This window comes from Cynocephalus volans, chromosome 7, assembly GCF_027409185.1.
Source record: "Cynocephalus volans isolate mCynVol1 chromosome 7, mCynVol1.pri, whole genome shotgun sequence".
Lineage (NCBI taxonomy): Eukaryota > Metazoa > Chordata > Mammalia > Dermoptera > Cynocephalidae > Cynocephalus > Cynocephalus volans.
In genome coordinates, this window is record NC_084466.1 from 105,334,073 (window position 1) to 105,354,946 (window position 20,874).

At 35.0% G+C, this 20,874-nt stretch overlaps 1 protein-coding gene across 3 annotated transcripts in view; it reads left to right on the forward strand.

Moving 5' to 3' along the window:
* Positions 1–18,719, forward strand: part of JMJD1C (jumonji domain containing 1C) — a 330,011-nt gene extending 311,292 nt beyond the window's left edge. The window contains exons 18-26 of one of the 3 annotated variants that reach the window (XM_063103410.1): positions 173–454; positions 2,964–3,132; positions 3,920–4,010; positions 4,455–4,585; positions 4,994–5,116; positions 7,861–8,000; positions 9,256–9,432; positions 17,370–17,501; positions 17,951–18,712. In XM_063103410.1, coding sequence (XP_062959480.1) covers positions 173–454; positions 2,964–3,132; positions 3,920–4,010; positions 4,455–4,585; positions 4,994–5,116; positions 7,861–8,000; positions 9,256–9,432; positions 17,370–17,501; positions 17,951–18,040 — 1,335 coding nt within the window. In that variant the 3' untranslated portion in view covers positions 18,041–18,712. Of the gene's footprint in view, positions 1–172; positions 455–2,963; positions 3,133–3,919; positions 4,011–4,454; positions 4,586–4,993; positions 5,117–7,860; positions 8,001–9,255; positions 9,433–17,369; positions 17,502–17,950 lie in introns of all 3 variants that reach the window. The other 2 variants (XM_063103409.1, XM_063103408.1) reach the window with 2 other exon arrangements.
* Positions 18,720–20,874: the final 2,155 nt, after the last annotated feature.

Below are 20,874 nucleotides of genomic sequence, written 5' to 3' on the forward strand. Positions count from 1 at the left end.
TATCTACTAACATAACTGCTATTCTTGTATACAGGAATATTGTTTGTGTTGGTTTTTTGCTATGTTGGTAGAAAAAGTGAGTTTAAAAAATAATAGTGTATGGGACGAAAATGTATCCGTTTCCTCTCAAAATATAATTTTTTTCAAAAGTTTATTTTTTTTTCCTTAATAGAGTGGCAAAAGTGGACGGACTATGCCTAACATTCTTGATGATATAATTGCTTCAGTTGTTGAAAACAAAATTCCACCAAATAAAACCTCCAAGATAAATGGAAAACCAGACCCTAAAGAAGAGCCTAAATTAGAAAGTGGAAAATCTGCCATTATTGAAAGCAACAAGTTATACAGTGATATACCACATTCTTGGATCTGTGAGAAACATATTTTATGGCTTAAGGATTATAAGAATAATGATAATTGGAAGCTTTTCAAAGAGTGTTGGAAACAAGGACAGGTGAGTATTTTAAGTTGATTAAGTACACTGTTAATGGAGCTGAAGCTGATTAAATAGATAAAATGGTTCCCTTTTTAGGGATAGAAATGGAGGGGAGAAGCAACAGTACTTAACACATTGGGGAGCAATAAGATGTCAAAAATACCAAAAAAGATTATGAGAGTGATTGCTTCTGAATTCCTATTTTTTTTGCCAGATTTATCTACTATTACTATGTTAATCAATATTAAAAGCATGTTTCTTGAACTTAAAAGTATAGTTGTTTTTGCTTTTAATGTTTATCTATGGAACAGTTATTTTTAAATTAGTTAATCAAACCTTAACTGACAAACTCCATTATTTCATTCTGCCCTAATAAAAATGATTTTCTATTTGACAAAAGTTTTGATAGGTTTGATATACATCTCAGATGGCAGTTTACATTAGTGTAAAAATTATGAACAAATTTAAGTATTTTTATGACCATATTATGATCATTTATCATTCAGTTTATGGGGATACTTCAAAAAGTTCATGGAAAGTGGAATTAAGAGATAATGCAAATCTTTCCATGAACTTTTTGAAGACCCCCTCATATTTCTTGCTTTTTAGAAAATATCACTGCTATTTTATTTTACTTTGTTCATTCAACAGATAATTATTGAACACCTAATAAGGTCCAGTCTTTGTGCTAGGCATTAAGGATATAAAAATGAGGGGGCTATGTAAAAATGAGTTAAGATAGGAATAAGGACCATTTTAGTGCAATGGTTCTTAATCTTTTTAGGTCATGAATCCTTTCAAAATCTATTGAAAGCTTGATCCCTCTCCTCGGAAAAAATACACATTCATGCACTACATATAAGCATATTTTTTTTGGTTGGGTTTCCTTGAAGCCCCAATGTCATTAATGGGCCAGAAGTTAGAGCATTTAATTTGTATGGGCTTTTGAGGTAGAAAATAGTCACATAAAAAAATAATTTCATAAATGTGTTAAATGTTCTAAGAACTTTGTTTAAGATCCTATGGAAACCCAGAGAAAGAAATGACTAAGATAGGGTACTAGTTCAAAAAGACTAGTCTGAATTGATTCCTCAGTGTTTAAGTGAAATTTTGCTAAATGGACAAGATGGTGGGCATATACAAAAGCATTAGGTGTTTGGTGAACTCTGAGTAGGTTTGTTTATCTGAAACATAGACGAGGATTTTCTGAGAGAGTTGTGGGGAAAAGGGAATGACTGTGAAGATGAAGGGCCTTTCATTTTTAAAAAAAATCTATTTACTTTTCCCAAGCTAGTAATTACCATAAGAAAAAGAGGCATGGGGTGGATAGGTGTATTATTGGATAGGCACTAGGAATTAATATGTGAATTGCCAGCAATAGTTAATTATCTAATGGCTGGATGTGTTTTAAAAGTTGGATATATTACTAGCACATTGAAAACATGTTTTTTTGTTTGTTTGTTTTTTTTTGTTTTTTTTTTTTGTCGTTTTTTCGTGACCGGCACTCAGCCAGTGAGTACACCGGTCAGTCCTATATAGGATCCGAACCCGCGGCGGGAGCGTCGCCGCGCTCCCAGCGCAGCACTCTACCAAGTGCGCCACGGGCTCGGCCCTGAAAACATGTTTAATGGAGCATTTGACCAAGTAGTTAACCAAACTTGAGGGTGATTTTTTTTTCTTTTATGAGATGCATTTTGTGAGAAAAACTGTCTTGCAAAGTTTAAGAGTACCTAATAAATATCTTTCAGAGACTCTTAAGTGACAACTTCCTATGTTCTCTATATAGCAGATTTTTACTTCATGTAGAATAAAGGAATTGTTTCTAAAACCTGAGAATAATACATTAGATGACCTTAGAGATTTTTTTACATAATTTGGTGAAATTTTAGAAGCTATAAATGTTAAACTGTTGGTTTCTAGGTTAGGAGAGTTTTGAAGGAATTTGAATCTGTGTGATTTAAAAGGAGATGCTTGCAGGAAATCAGTCATTAGACTTGAAATTTAATGTTATGTGTTAAATGTTTTTATCCTGATATCGTAAAGGTAAAAAATGGTATGTGTTTTAAGTGATAAAAACTCAGAATGTATATAAAATGTTTCATTTTCAAGAGACTATATGTATTCTTAGTTTCAAATATTAAGTCCATATATTACATACGTACAAATGAATAAGTAGTTTGTGTTCTCTCCAAAAATTAGTCTAGATAATGCAACCCCCAAAAATCCATATTTCTACTGCCAGGAAATAAAATTTTTAGTATGGTCTTTCAGGCTTCTTTTCTGAAAATTATTACACATTTAAATTTCTGTTTTCAGAAATAAACACTACATGGCATTCTCTCATCATCTTTTTTATTTGACAGTGAACATCTTTCCAAGTCAGGGACCTTTTATACTCGCAGATTTGTCATTGGGCCTGAAACTTAACATGTTAACCATTTGTTCTATGTGCATGTAAAATCACATTTTGAGGTGTCCATATATACCATTTAACTGTTATTTATTTATCTATGTATTTATTTATAAGCCTGCAGTAGTTTCTGGTGTGCATAAGAAAATGAACATTAGCTTGTGGAAGGCGGAATCATTAAGTCTTGATTTTGGAGACCACCAAGCTGATCTCCTGAACTGCAAAGACAGCATTATTTCAAATGCCAATGTTAAAGAATTCTGGGATGGTTTTGAAGAAGTTTCAAGTATGTTGGTTTTTTTTGTTTTACTGTTTTCTTAATCATTCCCCTCATAATAATAAATTCTGAATATGACAACAGATTTTTAGTCTTTGAAACTTCTGTATTATATTGTTGCCTAATACTGACTACTCTAACTACTTCTGAAACAAGTACTAGGAAACAAAATAGTCTTAATCCTGGCTCTAACACTAATTTCCTTTTAACTTGAGTCATTTATACTATGTACTAATTTCCTTATATATGGGGAGATTTTGGCAACCCCATAAACTTGTAAAATTCAAATTATATAATTTATGTAAAATCACTTTAAAAATTAAAAGTACAATTGTAAGATTGTGATGTTAACAATTGTAAAGAGATCTTTATTTTTTTTTTTTAAAGATGACCGGTAAGGGGATCTTAACCCTTGATTTGGTGTTGTCAGCACCACGCTCCCCCAGTGAACTAACTGGCCATCCCTATATGGGATCCAAAACCATGGCCTTGGTGTTCTCAGCACCACACTCTCCCGAGTGAGCCATGGGCCGGCCCGTAAAGAAATCTTTAAAAAGAATTTTTTGAGACATTGCAAGTGGGTACATGTAATATATTCTATCTATATACATAAGGAACAAAAGTCTTAATACTACATAAGTACTTAAGGAGTAAAAGTAAGCAAGCATTTATTAAATATGTGCTGTACAACAATCGAATAGTTCATTCATTTACATTTTTTAATTCCTCTCCAAACATTAATAAAAATAAAAAAGGCAGAAATTACCGTTTTAGTAATTGACTGCATTCTGTGTAGAACGGCAAAAATCCAAAAGTGGAGAAACCGTTGTTTTAAAATTGAAGGATTGCCCTTCAGGAGAAGACTTCAAGACTATGATGCCAGCAAGGTATATGTTTTGAAACTTTTCATTTTGACTCTTGGCTTTTTGAAGTTGAGCTGAGATTATCCCTAGAGGTAGAGTAAGTAACTACATAGTGACCTCTGGGCTTTTTCTTCCTCAATTAAAAAATAAATAACAACTCAAAAGCAAAATCAAATTTCTGCAGCTTTAGTAAAGGGAAGTTTTTATGTTAGGGTAGTAAAGGAAAGAATGCTCACATCTCTTGGAGCTTTTAACTTGTAGTGGTTAGGGAAGCAGCATTGCTATTTTAGTAAGTATCACTTGTTTTATGCTTGCCCATGTATGATACATTTGTTTAAACTTTGAATGAAGGGAAGTGTTAACCTGTCAGGAAAGGTTATCTAGAGTTTTGAACAACTTGAAAATTATATAAAAGCGCTTAAAAATGCAAATCTTTATTTAAAAGAAAGCAATGTTGTTATTCTTCAGATATGAAGATCTTTTAAAAAGTCTGCCATTGCCAGAATATTGTAATCCAGAAGGGAAATTCAATTTGGCTTCTCATTTGCCAGGATTTTTTGTACGTCCCGATCTAGGACCCAGGTTGTGCAGTGCCTATGGTAGGTATATATTCACATTTCTCCCAAAATGGAATTATATGGGATTTTAACAATCATCTATTTAAAGATAAATTCTAATGATTTTTAGTTTCTGCTAAATCTGTCTTTTAATAATCCACTGAAATTCTTTTTTATGTCAAGTAGTATGTTAGGAGTTAACAGCCAATATATAATCAAATACCTGCTAATAATACCTTGCAGAATTTACATTTTTTACTATTTTAATTTTTATAGGACATTTTATAGATTGTGGCTTTCAGGGGCAGGTTTTTATAACAAGGTTTTATAATAAGGAGATTAACAGTCACATTATGATTAATTATCCTGATATAGAGCTAATTTGGAGAAAATATCTGATTATATTAGTAGACATATAAAGAATCTTGTAAAATTTTATTTTATACACAGGTGTAGCTGCTGCTAAAGATCATGATATAGGAACAACAAATCTCCATATTGAAGTTTCTGATGTTGTAAATATTCTAGTCTATGTTGGCATAGCAAAAGGAAATGGCATTCTCTCAAAAGCAGGTAAAGAAACTTGAATGGTGGTCTTTGGAATAACGTTGAATAACCATATACTTGCACATTAGTATCATCCAGAATGTTAGCCTCCGAGTCACTAGCAAAGATTCTGAAAAGATTTACAATGGATATGGGCATTTCTAATCTTTATTACTTGAAGATTGATTAATTTTCCTCTCTCTTTTTCATATTATTTTAATTTTAAAAGTAAATATGTTTGTTTGCTCCTTTCCTATCATTAAGTATTGTGTTTATAAAAATATACTATTTAACTCACTTGTAATTTATTGAAGACTAAAAACCAGGTCCTGGGGTTGTAAAGATGACTGAGACATTATATGTGTCTCAAACATTCTGTTTTCCTCCGGTATCAGAGGATGAAGGGGCTTATTCTCCTAAGCAGAAGAGTACATAGGTTATAGTTTCCATCTTCTGTATTTCTTCCTGAAACCTTGCTTTATAATTTATTCTCTTCTTTAAAGAGACATAAATACACAGTCATAGGGCTTTAACCTTTCTCTTTCCAATAGTGGCTTCTCTTCAGAATAGGAACAGACTCTGGACTATTCCTTCTTTCTCAAAAGTAAACCTTCTTCAAATGTTTCCATCATTCTGTCACTGCTCCCTCAAAACAAATTCTTTGCTACCTTTGTTATCTTCCTTTCACATTTTAACTCACTGTAGTCTTGCTTGTGTATCTGCCTGAAATTACTATTGGTACTACTTTCACTGAGGATAATTCAGTGATTTCTTCCTGGTCCGTTTATTACTCATCTCTGTAATAAATGGCACTGCTAATCAAAACCTCTTTTTCAAATACTGGCCTTTGCTTCTTTGACACCCGTCTCCTAATTCTGGTACCTTATGGAGTTACAGACTTTTCTAGAGTTACAGACGTTGTTCTCTACCTTTTCTACTTTACATGCAGTTTCTGTGAAATTCTATTCATGACTTCCAGCCACTACTTAGATCATCGATTCTATATCTGGAGCCCAGAATGGATCTAAAGCTTAGTGGCTAGGTGCTGGTGACATGGGGATTCATTATAGTATTCATTCTGCTTTTGTGTACATTTTACAATTTCTGTAACATACAACCTTGAATTTCCTCAAAACTACCGAAAGTCATCTTTGTTACTCAGCTCCCTTAACTGGCACTATTGACTGTAATAGATAACTACCCACCCAAAGGATTCCAGTGTCAGTAGGCACAACTGAGTTGTAGTCCCAGGTCTACCACAGAAATGTGTGACCTGTTATTCAGATTATTTATCCTTTCTAAGCCCTTCATGCCCGAGTTGTCTTTTGTACCTCATTGTACTTGTTCAAATCGTCTTCCATAGCCTTTACTCTACAATATAGAAATTATACTTGCTTTTCTCCACTGCTGTTCATGCGTGTTCTTGTTGGAACTTTCTTATTCATCTTGTTGGAACTATTCATCTTGTTGGAACTTTCTTATTCATCTTTGTTCCTACATATCCTCTACCCTGTGCTCTTAGCATAATATTTGGTCTTTTGAGAAAACTTTCAACATTTTAGATAATTCTTTGGCTCTCTAAATCTAAAATTTTCATCACTTTTTATCGGTGGTCACAGAGAAAACAGTGTTTTAGGGTTATAATAATACTTAAAACACATTGAGAAATACTGACCTAACTTAGAGCACATGCTTTTTCCTTTATCTGCAATGGTTCTCCAACCTCCTATCTCCCTGGTGGTCTCCAATATTCATCCTTCAAAGTGTAACTCAGATTATCATCTCACCCTAGAGGTCTTCATTAAAGGAAATAAACTTACTCTACTCTAGCCAATCATTTTCTTCCTTCTGATGCATCACACACACACAACACAACACACACACATGTTTTTAATTTGCAGAAAACAACCCAAGATTTCCAACTTTAAATTTTGTTAAAAAAACATCACCTGTCATTTTTAGATAGAGCACCATGGACTGGGAAAAAATGTCATTGCATATAACATTTGAGGACTGAACCAGTCTCTGTGCACCCTTTGTATTCATATGATTGAACTTACCACAGTGTGATGTTTATTTGCCTAGATTTATTAAGACCCTCTTTAACTCTGTGAGATCTTGACTGAATATTTTTTAACTCTAATCTCCGGCATCCTAGGACAGTATCTGGCACATAGTAATAAGTGTTGGAATTAAGAAATCCTTACAACCAAGTTTGAATATAATAAAGATTTTGTTGTCACAAATTAGGAAACGTCTGATGTATCCTTGTAGCAGGCAATAGCTTTCCTTTTCTCTTAAAAGAACATATGTTTAAAATGATCAGTATAGTGGAATCAGTAATTTCGAAAAGAAGAACTTCCTATAGCTCTACACTTAGACGTAACCACTGTAAATATTTTCATTTGTATATATCCAAAATGTTTTGTGTACATATATATATGTAGGATTTTTAGTTTGTGAACATTTTAGAAGAATGACCTAATGTTTCCTTAAAACCACAGCTTTATTGTTCACAAAGCATTTGCATTTGATTACAGATTAATCATAATAAAATATGAGATTTCCTAGGAATTAGTCAGATTTTATTTTGCTCTGTCCTCAGTTCTCTGCTGTTGCAGTTCTAACAGTTTTGAATATGTGACTGGGTTTGACTCCTCTTTAAGAGTACCAGTTTAGTCAGGCACTCTGCTGCTCTGATAGATCAATTTTAAGAATACTTGGCTCTCTGGTAGTCTTTACTGATTTGAGGATATTCTCCTGTGTTTCAGGAATACTCAAGAAATTTGAGGAAGAGGATTTGGATGACATTTTAAGGAAAAGATTGAAGGACTCAAGTGAAATACCTGGTGCTCTGTGGCATATTTATGCTGGGAAAGATGTTGACAAGATAAGGGAATTTCTTCAAAAGGTATAATTTAGGTTGCAGATCATTTATCTCTTTACCTTGAGCACATACGTATTAATTTGTTGATGTAACTTCATTTGGCATTCAGCAATATAAGATCATTTAATAACTTTTACTTCAAGGGAGACGGGGGTTTTGTTGAAGCCAGCATCTCCTTTCTCTAGCTCTTTTCAAAGCCTGTTTCATGTTGAGGGTTTTGAATGGTGATTTACTTTCAACTGCTAGTACCATCCCCTTATTGTAAAGGACTAATCTGTTGATGAGCCAGAAGCTAGTTGGGTGGTGAGGAGTAGTTATTGGGAGTTGCAGAATATAAAAACTAATGTTTTATGGAAACATCTAAAGAAGGTAAGATCTTTATTTTCTTTGAATCTGATTATTTTTGGCTGTTTACCCTAGGTAGTGGTTCTACTCTATCACATCTGATTGCTGTGTGATATTCATTTGAGTAGATTGAAATTATGAGTAATCATACCTCTAGTTTGCCAGACTCTCTGGATGAAACTGACACTTTAACCCAAAATAATTGATTCAAACCATTTGTTCAGATATTTTCTAAATTGTGTGGTTATGGGAATTTCTTTAAAGGGATCGTTATTGGTTATCTTGTTATACTTTATCTTCTTTCTGAAAGGTTACACGTTCTGTCTCTGTGATCAGTGTGAAAGGAAGGAGCTATAGCCCTGTACCTATTTTATCCTAGAATACCTACCAGTGTTTTAATATACAATAATTTGTGCCTTTTAAAGCAGATTATTTTACTGATAGTAGAAGGGTCCCTTGAAATTGGTGTTTCAAGGGTTAGAAGGTTAGCCCTATAAAGGTATTTATCTTTATATCCACCTTAAAAAAAGGATCAAGAAATGTTTATGAAATTCATTCATATGAATGGTTTGACTTCTGGGGAAAAGCAACTAAACTAAGCTTTTCCTTACTTATGTGCTGTACTTTTGAAACAGTTGTAAGTAAGGTAATTAGATAGATGGAAACTTCATAGTGGAAGGAGGTGTGAGAAGGGAGTTTCATTCACTCTATTAACAACATTTTAGTGTGCTGTGTCATTTGAATATCCTTTGGCTTTTCAAATTATTGCAGAATGTTGTTTTCTTGAACTTAAGAAGTACAGTCATTGTTCCATAAGATTCTGAGAACGAAAGGCTGCTGTTACTGTAAATAAATTTGAAATTTAACTGAACAGGATTTATTGTTTTCCTTACTTAAATTGGAGTGTATATATTTATTTTAATCCATGTTTCAGATTTCAAAAGAACAAGGCCTTGAAGTTCTACCAGAACACGATCCGATACGTGACCAAAGTTGGTATGTGAACAAAAAGCTCCGCCAAAGGCTCCTTGAAGAATATGGAGTCAGAACCTGCACTCTTGTTCAGTTCCTTGGAGATGCCATTGTTTTGCCAGCAGGAGCACTTCATCAGGTATATGCAATCTTATTTCTAACACATCTGTTACTGAAAGAAATAATTTTGAAAATGAAATTGTTCTTAGTATAGATGTAAATGAAAGAAGACGTAAGAGAATGACCTACAGTAGTCTGTCTTCATTAAGAAATCACTAAAATGGCATACCAGTGCTTGAAGAAATCTGACATAATTAAGTACTTAATTATGAGCTTAAATTTTTTTAACATGAGCCAAATTTCTATTTATATGTTGTCTCTGATTTTGTGGGTTGAAATCTAATTTTTAAGACCTCTTTTGGGGGAGGTTAAGATTTACTATATACTCATTCTCAGTAGTGAGACTTAATAAAAGGATGGTGGGTACTGGGGTAGTATCAAGACTTTTCATCAGGCTTTTAAGTATACCTTCTGCCGGGCCGGCCCGTGGCTCACTCGGTAGAGTGCGGTGCTGATAACACCAAGGCCCCGGGTTCGGATCCCATATATGGATGGCCGGTTCGCTCATTGGCTGAGCGTGGTGCTGACACCAAGTCAAGGGTTAAGATCCCCTTACCGGTCATCTTTTAAAAAAATAAATAAATAAAAAAAATAAGTATACCTTCTGCCTCTTTTTGGCATGCTGATATGAACAATAACCTGTCTAAAGAAGAAAGATATGTAATTTATATAGTTACCGATCCACAATACTTAAAAATTAAAATAAATAGCTAATTTTTGTTTCTGTAGCTTGACTTGTAGCACCTGGAAGAATGGCATAGAATAGATGGGTATGGAGGATAGGATTAAAAGCACACAATGGATTTCTATAGGTAGAATGTGACTACCACAGCCCACTTTAGCCCTTGTAGTAAAGGTGTACAAAGGAACCCTGAGACTTAAGAAAGCTAGTTTGCCTCAGAGTTGGTTCCCCACCTTTTTCACTTCTCAGTAATTGAGATGTATCTGGTGTATATTCATTTACCAAGGAAAGTCTCCCACATTTTATATACACTATATGTGCAGTCACTGCCTGTTTAGCATTTGTAACACTATTATGCACAAATATTCCTAAGTGATAATAGTTGCTTAATTTTTAGGATGTCAGGTTCAGGGTCAGTTATTCTTAGATCTCAAATGGCATTATATCATAGTAATAAATGTACCTTTTTCTCTACAGTAACTTCCTGGAAAAAATTTAAGTTAAATGGTTATATTTTCCCATGGACTTGTGATCATTTCAGAGATATATTATTTGTGATTCATTTTTAATTGGGATTCACTCCATATACCATTTCTTTGCCTTTCTACACTCTTACCAGAAAACAGCTAATCTGTATTCAAATGTAAATGCCCCCAAAAGAGCGGCCTATTTTGGGGAAATAATACTTACTGTAAGTCTTTTTGTAAATAAGAATAATCCTTTGATAATACAAAATAGATTCCCTTGAAAATCCTTATTCACATATTCAACTTATTCAGTATTAATTTTCTTAAAGTGAAATTGGACGGTACAGTCATTTTTTAAAAATTGAGGTATAATTTTCATATAGTAAAATTTACCCTTTTTAAAAAGTGTACATTTCTGTAAGTTTTGACAAATACGTAGTTAAGTAACAACATAATCAAAATATAGAATAGTCCCATCACTCAAAAAAAATTCCCTCCTGCACTTTTCCTACAACCACTACCTGTTTTTTTGTCCCTAATTCCACCTTTATGAGAATGTCATAAAGTTGGAATCACATAATATGTAGCCTTTGAGTCTGGCTTTCTTACTTAACATCATAATGCTAATATTTATCCATGTTGTTGAATATGTCAAGTTAGTTTTTTACTGTGGGCAGTTGTATGAATATTTATTTCTGTATTTTGGAAAAACCTATCCATTCACCAACTGAAGTACATTTGAATTTTTTTCAGGTTGGGGCAATAATAAATAAAGCCACTATAAATATTCACATACAAGTTTTTTTGTATGAACATAGGTTATCATTTCTGTTAGGTAAATACTGAGTAGTGGGATTGACTGGTCATATGGTAAATTTATTATGATTAACTTTAAGAAATTGCCAGGCTGTTCTCTTATTAAAATGGTTGTACCATTTCCATTCCCCAAAGCAGTGTTATGTGAGTTTCATTGCCTCTACTTCCACACTAGCACTCGTTACTGTCACTTTTTATTTTTATCTTTATTTTTTGGAAGCTGGCTGATACAGGAATCAAATCCTGGGCCTTGGTGTAACAGCATCACGCTCTAAACAACTGAGCTAACCAGCCAGCCCTGTTTTGTTTGTTTTTTGTTTTTTTTATAAAAAGATGACTGGTAAGGGGATCTTAACCCCTGACTTGATGTTGTCAGCACCACGCTCTCCCAAGTGAGCCAACCGGCCATCCCTATATAGGGATCCAAACCCGTGGCCTTGGTGTTATCAGCACCACACTCTCCCAAGTGAGCCACAGGCTGGCCCTCCAGTTTTGTTTTTAAAGCATTCTAATAAGTGCATTGTGGTATCTCATTGTGATTTTAATTTGTACTTAATGAGTAAATATGTTGAACATCTTTTTCATATGTTCATTTACCATCTGTATATCTATTTCAGTTAAATGTGTGTTCAAATATTTTGTCAATTAAAAAAAATTTTTTTTTCTTATTGAGTTTAGAGTGTTCCTAATCTATTCCAGATACAAGTCGTTTATCTGATATGTGTTTTGTGAATATAATCTCCCAGTCTGTGGCTTGTCTTTCCGTTCTCTTAATGGTGTCTTTCAAAGAGAAGTTTTTTCTTTTTCTTCTTTTTTTTTTTTTTCCTTTGTGACCCTTGGCTTGGTGTCGTCCGCACCGTGCTCAGCCAGTGAGCACACCGGCCAGCCCTATATAGGATCCGAACCCGGGGCAAGAGCACCGCTGCGCTCCCAGTGCCACACTCTCCCGAGTGAGCCACGGGGTCGGCCCAGTTTTTTCATTTTGATAAAATCTAGTTGATCATTTTTTCTTTTATGGATCATACTTTTATTGTGGTATCTACAAAATTTTTGCCTAGTTCAACATCACAAAGATTTTCATCTATATATTCTTCTAGAAGCTTTATTGGTTTGGGTCTTATATTTGGGTATGTGACCCATTTTTAGTTAATTTGTTTATGCACTGCACAGTATGGATCCAGGTTCAGTTTTTTGCAAACGGATATTTGGTTGTCCCATTACTATTTGTTGAAAAGACTTCTAAATATATTTTCTTTTGAATATGTAATACATTCATATGATTAAATAGAAAATTCAAACAGTGTAAAAGTTTCACAGTGAAAGTTTAATCTCTTACCTTTGCCCTCATTTCTCTCTCCAGAGACAATCATTGTTGCAGCAGACTTTATGCTTATACTTGTCTCCCTGCTGTTTTTACTTGTTCAGGGGGAGTGAGGGAGAAGAGCTGTTTTTTATTCAAATAGTAGGCACCAAGTGATTCTGTTAAAAAGTTAGTTCACATTTCACTCTGCTCAAAGCCTCACGGAAGCATCACGAGGCTCTATACAACCTGTGCCTGTTCCCTATCCCTGTGCACATATATAAACCCCCCTTACTACTTTATTGCTCTCCTCCTAATCTCTCTGTAGCCACCCTGCCCTCTTTGCTGTTTTTACATACACTAAGGAAGTTTTCACCCCAGGGCCTTTGTACTTGCTAATCCTTTTGCCTGGAATTCTTTTTCCTCTCAGATATCTGTAAGACTTACTTCTTCACATTCTTTAAGACTTTGCTCAAATGTCACCTTCACAATGAGATCTTCCCTAACACCCTAGTTTAAAACTACAAATTCTCTCTCCCAACTTTGTCATTTTCCCTGCTTTATTTTCCTCCATTTCAGTTATCACCTTCCAATATACTTTATAATTTATTTACTTTGTTCATTGTCTTTTAGCTCCTACTAGAATGTAAGCTTCATGAGGTCAGAGGTTTGTGTTTTTCATTGCTCTCTCTCCAAGCCTGCATTAATCTCTTGAAATAAATATTTGTAAGTCTCTTTTCTGAAGGAATGAAAATATGTTCTCATCTACAACATATTTTTGCACAAATGTAGATGAAAACAAATATGGCTTTTAATAATTTATATGTATTGTGCTGTGGTACAAACATGTAAATTTTTACCTCTTCCTTTGTGTGTCTTCTCTAGCTACTTCAGAAAGTTTACTTAAGTTGGAACACAACTTCCAATTATGGCTATACACATATATACATAGGAAGACATTTTCTTTGGAGATATGTAGAAAATTCACATAGGTTATAGAAAGCAAACTTCATCTATAATAAAAGATGATATTCCTAAATAGACTGAAGCAGCACATATAACCTAGACTGTCAAATTCTATTCTGAGAACTGCCACTATAAACTGTGAAGTGATCCAAGATAAAACCTTAACTTTTCTGCTGCATATTTTGACACAGAAATTATAAACTATAAAAACAGGAATTTCTAGCTTCCCTCCCCTATGTTGTGTGATAATGACAGCACAGTTTTTTATCTTTGTTGAGAGGGTGTTCTCCGTGACTCACAAGTGGTGGTAATGAGGTTTTGAGAGAGAATTAAAAGAAAGTAGTAACTCTATTCACAATATTAACTTAGATTTGAGATGGGATTATTAAAACTGCTTGTTGGTGGCTTCAATACTTTCAGTAGACCCCAGGTAGCCTTCTAGATAATCCCAGACTAAAGTTCCCAGGCAGTGCTGATGTTACTGTCCGGGGACCACACTTCTAAAACTGCACAAGTAGGAAGCCCTTGCAAACCCAAGGCCACCTATCAAAAACTGTTTAAACCAAGTGATACTGCATGATGGGCCAGCAGTGGTAGGGAAGAGGCAATATTCTCTTCTTTGGCCTGTTAATAGTGAGCACTTCCAGAAAGCCAGACTGGGAGAAGGGTGGGTTCAGTCTGTGCAGGGGAGTTCAGATGCATATCTTAGCAAGCTGAAGGAAAACATCAGAGTCACAGCCCTCTTTATATTCTAAGATCTACTGTAGAATTGCAGACTTAAAAATCATCTGTTAATAAATATGATTCAGTACGTGTTACCCCCTTACGTCCCTAGACAGAACAGTTGGATATTCTGTAGTATTCTGAGGTTTAGAGTGGCCTTTAAACAGCAACTTAAAAAAAAAACAAAACCACAAAATCTTTAGTAATAAATTTCCCCTAAACTAACTACTTAGCTTAATTGATTGTGTTTGGTCATTGAATACTGAGTTTATAATATTTTGAAGCTGTAAATTCTGTGCATTTTTATGACCAAATAGACTTTGGCAAAATCTTTCCACACTTAGTTCTCACAAATAGCTGAGTGTATAGCAATCACAGTGTCAAGATAATAACCTTTCTACTATGAACATGAAAGAATTACGTTTTCTTAACATTACCTATTTATGATTATAACTGATTTTTTAAGGCAAGTATGAATATCTATCAAGGAAGTGAAATATGAATGACTCAAAGATGGCAGAGAAAGTAGGTGCAATGGGAAGCTCACTTGTGTTCCACTTTAAAACTGAACCTTGAGGCTGGCCGTTTGCTCAGTTGGTGAGAGCATGGTGCTGATAACACTAAGGTCCAGGGTTCGATTCCTGTACCGACCGGCCAGCCAGCCACCAATAGATAGAGAGATAGATAGATGGATGGATAGATAGATAGACAGACAGATAGACAGATAGATAAAATTAATCAAGCTGAAAACTGAACCTTGCCTCTTCAGACTAACCCACAAGCCTTTAAGCAGAGTATATATCAGGTGGAGGTCATTAGGAAACATAATAGCACCTTGTAAGCACTAATAAAAGTCACGTTCAAAAGTCATTTTAAAACATCCATAAGCTGGCAAAGACTGACAGACCATCTTTTTCAGAACTCTGGAATCTAATCCAAAACTTAACAGCAGTGAGGAGACTGCTTAATGAAGAATGGGCAGCTGAATTTTGGTATTTAAGGAAATCTCTTACGTCACTTGCTGACCACTGAGATAATAGAACAGAGATTTCAGTGACCATACCCAACAAGGAATACACCTTTGCAAAAACAGTTCAGGGAAAGTCACTAAACAAATGGATGATTGCAGCCCTCTGCAAACAACAGCAAACCCTGAGGCGGGGGAGAATCTAGGATTACCAGAGTTAACACATTATAATGTTCAGATGCCCAGTTTTCAACAGGAAGTTACAAGGCATACGCAGAAAGAAGGAAGTGCGTGGCCCATTCATAGGGAGAAAATAAATTGACAGAAACCTTCCCTGGGAAGCCCAGGCATTGGACTTATTAGACAGATGTATTAAATATGCTCAAACAGCAAAAGAAAACCAGGAAAACGATGGATGAACAAAATGAGAATATCAATAAAGAGAAATTATAAAATGGAACCAAGTAGCAATTTTGAAGTTACAAGTGATTTTAGGACATGCTAGAGTTAGACATACCAAAAGGTACATGATAAAACTTTTGAAGGACTTAACTCTTCCCACAGCATGTTCAGATAAAGGAAAGACATAAGGTGAAGAGGGCATTTGGAGACTATGTGCTGGTATGAGAAAGTTAATGTAGGACTGTAAAGCATCTATTAGACAAGACCTCACAGGAGTTGGGCTCCTGTTGACTTGCCATTTATTGGCTGATTTGTCTTGGGACAGGCGCTGAACCATCTCATCCATAGTTTCCTGCTCTGTGAAATAGAGCATCTGTTCTACAGACATATAATGAAGAGCCAGTGAGACTGTACAGAAATGCTGAAAATGTGAGGCATCCACTATGTTTATCCTCCAGAGGAACCAACAGCCTAATGATTAAAGAAAAAGAATGTTTACTTTATTATGCTACCAACTTATCAATAGAGGCACAGTGCTTGAGTTAAAGAACTCTGCAGACTTCAGCAGCTGTTCAGGTGGTCATTATGCCCAGAGGAGGAATTCTAGCCTCTCTGGAATTCCATCACCCTGTCATCAATTAGATTTTTTTTCCCACAGTCTCCATTACCCACTTACTATCTCCTTCATCTCACTCTTCCCAGTGAAATTTATTTTGCATACTTTTAAAATTAGAATAAGTTTAAATGCTTAGTTTTTCAGTTATTTCTCCTTTCCCAGGAATTTGTGTTACATTTTTTAGTATCACTAAAAGACAATCTAGAAACTTCACAAATCCCAGATTGGATGAGCTTAAGCCTTTACTCCATTATACTGAGCATTAATAAAAAACAGTTCAAAGAAATAATAAAGTGCAAAGTCAATTTGTAAATAACCAAACAAATAACAGATAAGACTGGCTTCTTGTGAAAACCATTTAGTCAGGAGAGAGAAACTGTTGAAAAGTTTTACTGATGTCACAGGAGATTGAATGGTATTTTTAATTGGCTAATTTTTTAAAAAGTTACAAAAGAAAGGTACAAATAACCAAAAAGGTAGGTTAATTCTAAGATTTAGTTGTGGTCAGTAGATGTGGAACTATAGTTTTCTTCCCAGTTCCTAACAAACTTTTTCATTTTCTATTCTTTAATCCTTTTTCTGGAGTAAGAGTTAACAGTGAGATGACAAAATGCTGAAAGCCATAGGAGTAACAACAGACATATTCAGATTGATTGCCTAGTAGGTTCTTTCCAGTTAGCAGTTTTTTTTAAGTAACACATTGGGGGAAAAAAGTCCACCTTAACAAAATTTATAATTCAGGATCTTATTATTAGCCTCTCCAAAGGATTCCTGGAAAAGTTATTTTCTTTTAATCATTTAAAAATATTCCATTTATGAAGTCACTTTACATGAAGCTTTTCAGTAACATAACTTTTTCATAAGTGTGGTCTTTCGCTTTGAAATCCATTTGATGTTTTGGAGAAAATAAATTCTCCAGCAGAATTGTCCCTTGTGTTTATTGGTTTTAGACAACTTGGCTTTTCCTTGCTCCGAACTCCTGAAACTTACGTTTCACTGTTTCTCTTTTGGGGATAGGTACAGAATTTTCATAGCTGTATTCAGGTAACTGAAGACTTTGTATCTCCAGAACATCTTGTACAGTCATTTCATTTAACACAGGAACTGAGGCTTTTGAAGGAAGAAATCAATTATGATGATAAACTACAGGTAAGAGATGAGTGTTCTAACTAGATCCTGTTCTGCAGGCTTCTTATATTCAGAAATACGATACGTGTCTAACAGGTTAGGCAGTCATTGCATAGTTTATCACATTAAGATAATAGCCAGAGATTAACACCAACATGTATTTAATTGTATGAATTTTAGTGACCTCTTTCTTTTGACTTTTGATTTAACAACAATTTTAAACTGTGACATTTCTGTCCATTAAGTTTAGCTTTTCTTGGTCCCTGTTAAAAATGGTTTCTTTGGGGGTTTTTTGGGTTTTTTTGTGGTTTGGCTGGCTGGTATGGGGATCTGAACCCTTCACTTTATCAGCTCCATGCAAGTGATTGAGCTATCCAGCCAGCCCCTATTTTTTTTTTTTTAAATCTGACAATTGTCTTTTGTTAAATTCTCTCCCTGAAATGATCAGAAATGTGAACTATCTCTTTCAGGTTAAAAATATCTTGTATCATGCAGTCAAAGAAATGGTAAGAGCTTTGAAGATACATGAAGATGAAGTAGAGGATATGGAAGAAAATTAAATGTGGTCTTTTTAGGCTGGAATTACTTACTTTTGAATGATGATATGTATGCACACTGACTTAAGCTTCATCAAACCATCAGTGCCAAGAAATTCTCTTTGTAGTAATTACTTGTTACTGACACCGCAGCAGTATAGCATATGTCACAGCTCCTTTGATTTAATGTTAGTTATAAAACAAGCTAAATTTAAAAAGCAGCACTACATAGCTGTTTTTGTATTATAGTGTATATGATGTTTGTGAAAATGCCAGATTTAAAATGATGTATTTATTTTTGGTAAAAAATACAAAATTCTATGCTATATTGTTGATTAAGTGTAAATGTGACCTTGTACAGTTTACTAAAATAACTGATATTTTTCACTACATTGAGACAGTTACTGTGAGAATTGGACACAAACACCAGCTATTGCCTGCATTTGGGAAATTGCTGAATCGCACAGCAGTCATGTCATAATCAGAAGATTACTGCCAAATAATTGTAAAATTTGTAAATTATAAAGTATATAAAGTAGATACTAAATACAGACACTTCAATATTTTGTTGAAGCTATTGACTGTACAATTAAACATTTTCAAAAGGTGTAATTTATTTAAAATTGTCTCATTTTGGTAAAATTTATGTGAACTTTTAAAGCTAAATATTAAACTTAATATGCTATGTAAATATATACATATATACATTTAATGATGTATTTTTTTAAAACATTGGCTTGCTTTTGTTAAAGTGCAAGTGTTACATATGGCTTTGTACATTAAAGTTGAAAGGGGTTTTACATTTTCCATTAAAAGGACTTTATCAAAAATTGGCTTGTTCCAGAGATCTCCCTCTTTTGACATGCATATTATTGGGGGCAGAGAAGAGCCTGCAGTCAGCCTGGGTGTTTGAATATGGGTTCTACTTAATGTATGGCCTTTGCACGTTGCTTTAATTTGTCATCTTGGTTTTAATAGCGACTATTATCATCAGTTGGTAGCTTGAGGCTCACTAGCCCTAACCGTGGAAATACATGGCCCTTCAGTGACACCTGCAGGATATTGAGAGAACAGCCTTTTTTTCTCATCTGAAGCAGGTAGCTTTAAAAGAAATGTGGTAGCCCAAGTTGTGACACCTAGTAAGTTGCTTAGTTTTCATCCTGATTTTGCTTCTGTTATCTTTTAGCTCCATGTAGGCAAGTATGCCACCCCCCACCCCAAGCAGGGTTCAGCCAGGAATGTGAGCAATTACATTTCACATTAATTCCCTCCACTTGACTCAAGGGTTAATGGGATGGGTGATGACTGCTTGGCTGAGAAAAAAAATTGGGCTGAGGAATATTTCAAATTATTTTTTTGTGAACGTTCTTTTGTGAGCTTTTGACTTTTTAATACCATTTTCCAAATGTGCCTCAACTGATTAAATGGTTTCTTATGCCTAATGCCTTCCTATGTTCTATCTGACTTAATTTTGGTGTGAAATTAGTTTAAAGCCAAGATCTTATTTAGACTACCACCTGCTTGGTTGGTCCCCTGAAGTCTTCCAGGAGCCCAAAGTCTGTGGTAATTTTATCCCAAAAAGCTTTTGCTTCCTTTGCTGTTGCTTGAGCCACCTTTTTAAAAAAAATCATACTGCAACCCCTTCAGAAAAGCTGAAGCTCAGGAAGACCAAGCCAGGCAGTGTGGCTTCTTTCAGAGCAAACCCACCTGATGAGAATATTCTGTCCAGGGTCTGAATTCCATGCTAGTGACCTAATTCTTGTTAAGCTTGGCGTGGAGAGCATAAGAGGCATTTGTAGATTTTTTGGAAGGCTGGGGGTTTGTATTACTGATATGCCTCCTAATTATGAGGGCAGTTCCTTGTTTCCTCCATTCTTTTGGTTGGCTCCTCACATATGAGAACATTTGAATATGTCAGTTTCCTCCAGACAGTGGAATAGTGGTGTTAAATGTGCAGAATAATTTGAGAAACATCAGTGAGACTTTATAAAGGGAAACTTGTGCCGAATATCAAGGTCCTTCCCATTTTAGTCTGAAATGTCATTTGGACCTGGATATGAATTCCTTTTCCTGAGTAACAAATTACATATGATCAAATCCGTTTCTCTTCCGCCATGCATTTTGGGATTGCAGCACCCATACAAATCGGTGTCTAGTTTCCTGTTACTTTATTTTTTGGTAGGTGGGGTATGGGTTTAATTATATCTGGGTGAGATTAGTGAGCTTCTGAAGAAAAATGCTCTCATACCTTTACTTTTCTCTGTGTATGTACATGATACATAACTAGATAGATGTTCAGTATGTTCCCTTTCTAGATGCCAGCCAGTCAAAATGCTCTCCCAGACAGCACCAGCATGTCAGCCGTCTGAGAAGAAGAAGAGGATGTGATTATCATTCTACAGCTGTTCAATACACTGTGCGCTACAATTTGGGGTACAGCAAGTCAGCCAAGATACAAACATATATGCCACCAGGCCTGTCACCAAGGTTCAGACTCACTTTTCCCAACTACAAAAGTTATGACATCGCTAGTTACACGATAATTAGATTAACCTAGATAGTAAGGCCTTGAAACCAGATGGAAAGTAACTGAGTAGTGTACAAAGTACTTTGGCTCCCACAGTAATCAATTTGGTTCTTTTAGTGAAAGTTAAGTGACTTTTAAACAAAAATGAAATGTTGGCAGGCCCTGGGTCACTAGCTACATACAAAGTCGAGTTACCGCTTGGCTGGTAACTTCAGCTGCTCAGTCTGCTCACTGTAAAAGAACCATCCAGCTGCAGCTAAAACTGGAGCATTCCCTTCTTTTCTGTGCTTTGTCTGAAAAATTCCACAGCCCTTGGGCCAGTGAAGGGTAT